Here is a 6,710-nt window from a genome sequence, read left to right on the forward strand (position 1 = left end):
GTCCAGTTTTGGGACCAATTCGTAGATTTCAGGCTCTGGGCAAGGCCCATCCCTTGTTTCCCTTCCCTTCTGGAGCCCCTCTTGGAGGCAGCTCCTCCCGGGATGTCGAGGCTCTGCCCTTCCCTGTGGGGAGCACTGTCGGTTCGTGGCTGGCTCGGAACCGGGAGGGGACCGAGTGATGCCAGGGGGGTTCATGGTGGTGCTCTGGGACGAAGCCGGCCCTACCTCGAGCGTCTCCTCACCCAGAGCCCAAGCCCCCGCCCAGTCCCGGCTCACTTCCCCCGGATTTCGGGGCCGGGAATTCTATCCCTCCAATCCCCGGGACTCGCCCCCACCTCAAGTGCCCTGTTCCGGGTCCCCCCCACTCCGGGTCGGGTTCCAGGGCCCCCTCCCCCGGTGTCCTGGCCCGGAGCCCTCGCCCCTCCCCTGCCGCCGGTCCTGGCCCGGAACCCGCCCCGGTCCCGCCGCGCCCACGTGCCGCGTTCCCGCCGTGCTGCCCCCACGTGACCTCAGGAGGGCGTGGTCGCTCCCAGCGTGAGTGACTGCGGGCTCAGTCAATTGCGCGCGGGAACGCCCCCATGCTCGCCGCTGATTGGCTGGTGGGCGGGCCACTGAGGTGGCGGGGCGGGCGCACGGCGCGGCAGCGCGGAGGCCGCGGCGGCAGAGAGGTAAGATGGCGGCGGCGGCGCTTGCTCGCAATGGGGCCCGGTTTGCTCCTTATCGCGGCGCCCGAGTGCTTCTCCAGGGCTCCTTCATCCTGAACCGTCCCGGAGGCGGCTTTCCTCCCGCTCTCCGCTCCGGCAGCGCTGTCTGGGAGCCCCTCAGGGGCGCCCCTCACGCCCGCCGCCCGCGGACAAAATGGCGGCGCAGGGGCGGCGGCAGCGCGCATGCGCGGGAGCGCGGCGGCAGAGCACGTGCGCGGGCGGGGGGCGCCTGGACAGACCGGGATGGGCACCGGGAGAGGGGCCAGGATAGACCGGGATGGGCAACGGGAGAGGGGCCGGGATAGACCGGGATGGGCAACGGGAGAGGGGCCAGGATAGACCGGGATGGGCAGCGGGAGAGGGGCCGGGATAGAGCGGGGACAGACCGAGATGGGCACCGGGACAGGGGCTGGATGGACCGGGATGGGCACCGGGAGAGGGGCCGGGATGGGCACCGGGAGAGGGGCTGGGATGGACCGGGATAGAGGCTGGGACAGACCGGGATGGGCACCGGGATAGAGCGGGGATAGACCGGGATGGGCACCGGGAGAAGGGCTGGGATGGACCGGGATAGAGACGGGGGTAGATCAGGATGGGCACCGGGAGAGGGGCTGGGATGGACCGGGATAGACGGTGGCTGAGGCCGGATGGGGATGTGCCGGTGTGGAGGCGTGGATGGACACCGGTAACGGGGCAGGACGAGTCACCGGGGTAGGTCGGGATAGAGGCGATAGGCACTGGGAACACTGAGGAGATGCACTGGAGGTGCACTGGGAGAAGAGGATCCCCCACACATTTCTGCAGGGCTAAAAGTTCCCTCGGACATTATTGGGAATTACCTCCATAGAAGAAGCCTCGTTTTCTGCTGAAGGGGTCAGGCTTTTATACAACTTCTTTCCCGCTGCTACTTTTTATTTTACCAGCATTTTATTCCATTCCCTTTTCTTGCTCTGCATCCCTTCTGCAGCGTGGGAATGAACAGGATCCGGATTCACGTGTTGCCGACCAGCCGAGGCCGCCTGACCCCGGTGCCACGGCCGCAGGAGCCCTTGGGCTGTGCCTTCGCCCCCCGGCCCTGCTCCCAGCCCCGCCTGGAAGGGCAGGAATTCTGCATCAAGCACATCCTCGAGGACAGGAATGCTCCCTTCAAACAGTGCAGCTATGTGTCCACAAAGAACGGGAAGCGTTGTCCCAACGCCGCTCCCAAGCCCGAGAAGAAGGATGGGTGAGTGGCTCTGCCTCCTGGTTGCCCAGTCCCAAACTCTAGGGAATTAAAACAGGCAGGGGGAGGTTTTTCTCTTTGTCTCCCGTGCTGAAGGAGCAGCTGGAGCTGTGTCAGGGAAGGTTTTATACTGGATTGTGGGAAAAGGTTCTTCTCCCAGTTGAGCACTTGAACAGCTCCTCAGGGCAGTGGTCACATCCACAACCCTGCCAGAGCCCAAGGAGTGTTTGGATAATGCTCCCAGGAACGTGATGGGATTTTGGGATGTCCTGTTCAAGGCCAGGAGATGGACTTGGTGATCTTGTGGGTCCCTTTCAGGATATTCCATGATTCTTCTCTTTCAGCTGCTGCATTTGGGTTACCTCTGAGAACATCTTCACTTTTTCAAAGTGTTTTTAAGCTGGAGAAAGACTCCATGGAGTTAATTTGGGGCTGTGAGCTGTGCCCTGGCCCAGCAGAAGGTGGCTGCAGTGCTCCAGGCCCTGCACTGGATCCCTCCCTCATCCCAGCACATCCTGCTGCCTGTGCCAGGGGATAATCCCCAGAGCAGCCACTCACATCCCTGTGGAGCTTTGACCTGCTTGTGCTGCTGCTTCCCTCAGGCTGTTAAAGTGCTGGAGTTGGGGATGGAAGGGATGGAAGAGTTGTGGATGACAGAGCACAGATTCCTCACAGGAGCGTTGCTTCCAGGGATTTATTGGGATGTGGACAGGGGTTGTCTCCACACTGGTCCCTGTGCCATAAAATGTGGGGAAGGCAGAGTCCAGTGAGAATGTTTAGAAGCAGAAGAGCTCAAAAACTCACCCACCTCACTGGCTTTAACTGCAAGCTTTTCTCACTCCCTGCTGCCTGAGGTGATGCTCCCACTGAGGTGGGTGGGCTCTCAGCATTCCCAGGCTGGACCTGCATCCAGCTCCCTGTGAGAGATTCCAGGTGCCAGGAATCTTTTGCCTTGGCCAATTCCCTTCTGCCCTGCTCAGGTGAAACCTTGCATCCAGAGCTGCTTCCAGCCCTGCCCCTGCACAGGAAAAACGTGGAGCAGTTGGAGTGAGTTCAGAGAGGCACCAGGATGAGCAGAGACATGGAGCAGCTCTCCTAAAAGGAAAAGCTGAGAGAATTAGAATTATCCTGGAGAAGAGAAGCTCAGATTTGACCTAATTGTGACCTAAAAGTGCTTGAAGGAGTTGCAGGAAGCTGGAGAAACTATTTACAAGGGGTGGAGTGCCAGGACAAGAGGGAATGGCTTCCCACTGCCAGAGGCAGGGTTAGATGGGATCTTTAGAACAAATTTCTCCCTGTGAGGTTGGGGAGGCCCTTACACAGGGGCCCCAGAGAGGCTGTGGCTGCCCCTGGGTCCCTGGAAGTGCCCAGGGCTGGGTTGGACAGGGCTTGGAGCAACCTGGGATGGTGGAAATTGTCCCTGCCCATGGCAGGGGTGGACCTGGATGAGCTTTACATTCCCTCCCAATCCAAAGCTGCTGGGATTCTGTGGAAATGCAGGAATGCAGAAGGTTTGGGAGCTCATGCAGGGTTGGTGGCTGCTCCTCTGGAATGGCTGTGTGCATTTCAATCCCTTGAGGGGCCTCTTCAAAAGAGGATTTTCCCCCCACACCCCCATTTTGTCTGGCATGAGGAAAACAGGAAGATTTTAATCCCCAGATTATTGTGGCATCATCATCATCCTGCATTTCAGCCAACACTCTTGAAAGCCTGGGGAATGCACTGAGGCCAAACCAAAGGCTGGGGGGGATCCATGGGAGCTGCTGGTGTGAGGGAGGTGTCCCTGAGTGTTTGGATCTCCTGAGATTGCCGAGCAGTGCTGTTGGAGGCAGAGCTGGGAATTGCTTTGGGGTTTGGTGATGGAGGAGGGATTCCAGCAGCAGGAGCCAGGAGAGCAAGGCGGGGTCAGGCTGGGAGGGAGCTCGGATCAGCTTTTAGGTTCTTCCTAAAAGAAGAACTGCCAGCACTGCCCAAACCCAGCCCAGCCCTGGGGGCTCAGCTCTGCCCTGCAGAGCCCTCCCAGCTCAGGGCACTGCCCAGGGGAAGCTCTGCAGGCTCTGATGGCAATGTCAAAGCAGCCCTGAGGAGGCTGGAAAAGCGACACTGATGCTGTCTGTGAGGGGCCCTGTGCTGATTTCTGTCACTGCCTGGTTAAGTGTTGGAGTCTGGCATACAGAGTGTGTGCCCTTGTTTCTGATACTTTTAAGATCCAGAAAAACACCAAATTTCATATAATATGAAATTCATGAGCATGTTTTCATGGTGATACATGAAAACAGCTGTTAAAGTTAGATACAAAAAGCTAAAAGTGTGTGTAGATTAGAGAGCTTTCTTAATTCACTGGGTGAAAAAGTTAGTTTAGAAAGCAGAAGAAAAGAAAGAAGACAAGACGGAGGATTTAGGGTTTTATCTCTTATCCCTCCTTCTTTCTTCTTCATGTTCTTCTTCTACAACCTGAATTATTGTCCAGTTCCTTTCCTGGCTGGGGGTGGTGCTGAGGCTGTGCTTTGTCCCTCAGCACGTCGTTCTGTGCGGAACACGCCCGACGGAACGCGCTGGCGCTCCAGGCTCAGCTGAAGAAATCCAACCCCGGGCCCGTGGGTGAGACCCTCCTGTGCCAGCTGAGCTCCTACGCCCGCGCTGAGCTGGGCTCGCAGAGCACGGAGAGCAGCCGGAGCGAGGCCAGCCGCATCCTGGGTAAGGCCTGAACCTGATGCCTTAAGATTTCAGCATTTATGTTTTCCAGTCCCTGGACTGCATAACTCTAAACTCCATGTGAAGCCTTCGCTGCTGTGCTCACATTTGGGATGGACAGAACAATCCCTCTAGGCCTGAAACTCAAGGACACCCTCCAGCCTCAGGCCCCAAAAAGTGTAAACAAAAGTGGATTGGGGGGGAGTGAGCTGGGGGAATGTGACTTCATTACCTGGAGTTTTAATTGGAGGATTAACCCTTGGGATGTAAATGGACCAAAGTTAGATCTGTGTGAAAAACTCGTGCCCAGCACCCGTCCTGGGTGTAGCCTCTGGGAGAGTTTTGACAGCCCAAGCTGTATCTATTGAAGGCCTTTAATAAATACCCACTTTATTCTCTTAACCTTGTCTAGCCTCTGCTCCAGGCAGCCCCTCCAAGGCATCAAACCCAAAGGCAGCAATATCCCTTCAGTCCAGTGGGAAAAAGACCCCGTGGTCTGGGAGTGAAAGCTGGGGTTTTGTGAAGCCTGGTGTGTCTCACCTGCAGAGAAATGATACCACCACACCCAGATCCTGCAGCTTTAGCATGGAAATGTTAGTAGGGCTGTTAAATAGCACCACTGGAATTCCATGGAAGGCTGAAGCATCATTCCCAGTGTGTTCTGTTCCAAGCTGGGAGGTTTCCTGCTGTTTCCTGCTCCATGTCCCTCACTCAGAGTTTTGGGGTGGAGAATCACCTCTTGGCATGGGGCTGAGCTCCAGAGTGTCCCTGGCCGTGCTGGGCTGTGGGACAGTGTGCTGTGAGTCTCGGTGCTGTGTCCTGCAGACGAGGACAGCTGGAGTGACTGCGAGCAGGACCCTGTCACCGTGGAGCAGACATGGCGTGGGGACCCTGACAGTGAGGCCGACAGCATCGACAGCGACCAGGAGGATCCCCTCAAGTAGGTTGGGGACTTAAATCCATGTTACATTTTGGGGGGGCTCAGGGGGAACCTTCTGGCTCTCCACAACTCTCTGAGGCGAGGCTGCAGCCAAGTTGGGGGTCAGGCTCTGCTGTCAGGAAACAAGGGACAGGACAAGGGGAAACAGCCTCAGTCTGTGCCAGGAGAGGTTCAGGTTGGACATCAGGAGGAACTTCTTCATGGAAAGAGTTGTCAAGCATTGGAACTGCCCAGGAAGGTGGTGGAGTCCCTGTCCCTTGGAAAGCTTTTCCAATCTCTGGGATTCCGTGGTGGCTGCTGACTGCCACACACACATTCCATGTTCTGGGCTTGCTGTGGCCCTGGGCACAGTGGTTGTGTTAAAAACATGATGATATCTGGGTTTTTTTCATGGATTTGTGCCCATGTGGTTTGTTGGCTGTGGATACTCTCAGGTCCTGGAGCTGGGGTTTACTGGCAAGCACTTGCTGCTCATCCTCTTTCAGAGTGTAATGGATCACACAGCAGCTTCTCTGGGTGGTCCCATCTCTTCAAAAAAGCCTGAAATTGAATATTTCAGCTCATCATTTGTTGATGGTGTAACCCAGAGTGTTCCCAATAACATCAGTGTTGTTTGTGGGGGGGGAACAGCCCAGAGGGACCGTCACATAGTAATGAGAGAGCCCCACAGATTGAGAGAATCAAACCTTGAGAGTCTCCCAAATCCTTTGGGGCATCAGCTCTGAGGCTCCCCCAAACCCTTTGGAAGAATTATCCTGAGAGGCTTCCCCAGGCTTTGGGGGTTCAGCCTTGAGAGACCCCCACACCCTTCAGGAGAACAGCCCATGGGACCCCTCCATGTCATGTGGGGTCCCTGAAGGACCTCCACACCTTTTGTGGCAACTACCCCGAGGGATCCCCACATCCTGAGGGGAATAAACACTGAGGGATCCCCACACCCTGAGGGGCATAAACCCTGAGGGATCCCCACATCCTGAGGGGAAAAACCCTGAGGGATCCCCACATCCTGAGGGGGATAAACCCCGAGGGATCCCCACATCCTGAGGGGAATAAACACTGAGGGATCCCCACACCCTGAGGGGGATAAACCCTGAGGGATCCCCACATCCTGAGGGGGATAAACCCTGAGGGATCCCCACATCCTGAGGGG

General features: G+C 57.1%; 1 protein-coding gene across 4 annotated transcripts in view; it reads left to right on the forward strand.

Annotated features, from left to right (window-relative positions):
- The first annotated feature begins 610 nt into the window (after positions 1 to 610).
- The window catches only part of KANSL2 (KAT8 regulatory NSL complex subunit 2), a 15,961-nt gene continuing 9,861 nt past the window's right edge, over positions 611 to 6,710 (forward strand). Inside the window, exons 1-5 of one of the 4 annotated variants that reach the window (XM_015615692.3) lie at positions 1,172 to 1,415; positions 1,509 to 1,577; positions 1,672 to 1,929; positions 4,445 to 4,623; positions 5,446 to 5,560. In XM_015615692.3, coding sequence (XP_015471178.1) covers positions 1,679 to 1,929; positions 4,445 to 4,623; positions 5,446 to 5,560 — 545 coding nt within the window. In that variant the 5' untranslated portion in view covers positions 1,172 to 1,415; positions 1,509 to 1,577; positions 1,672 to 1,678. Of the gene's footprint in view, positions 669 to 1,171; positions 1,578 to 1,671; positions 1,930 to 4,444; positions 4,624 to 5,445; positions 5,561 to 6,710 lie in introns of those variants that run through there. The other 3 variants (XM_015615693.3, XM_015615691.3, XM_015615694.3) reach the window with 3 other exon arrangements.

Source organism: Parus major, unplaced genomic scaffold (genome assembly GCF_001522545.3).
Source record: "Parus major isolate Abel unplaced genomic scaffold, Parus_major1.1 Scaffold220, whole genome shotgun sequence".
Classification (NCBI taxonomy): Eukaryota; Metazoa; Chordata; class Aves; order Passeriformes; family Paridae; genus Parus; species Parus major.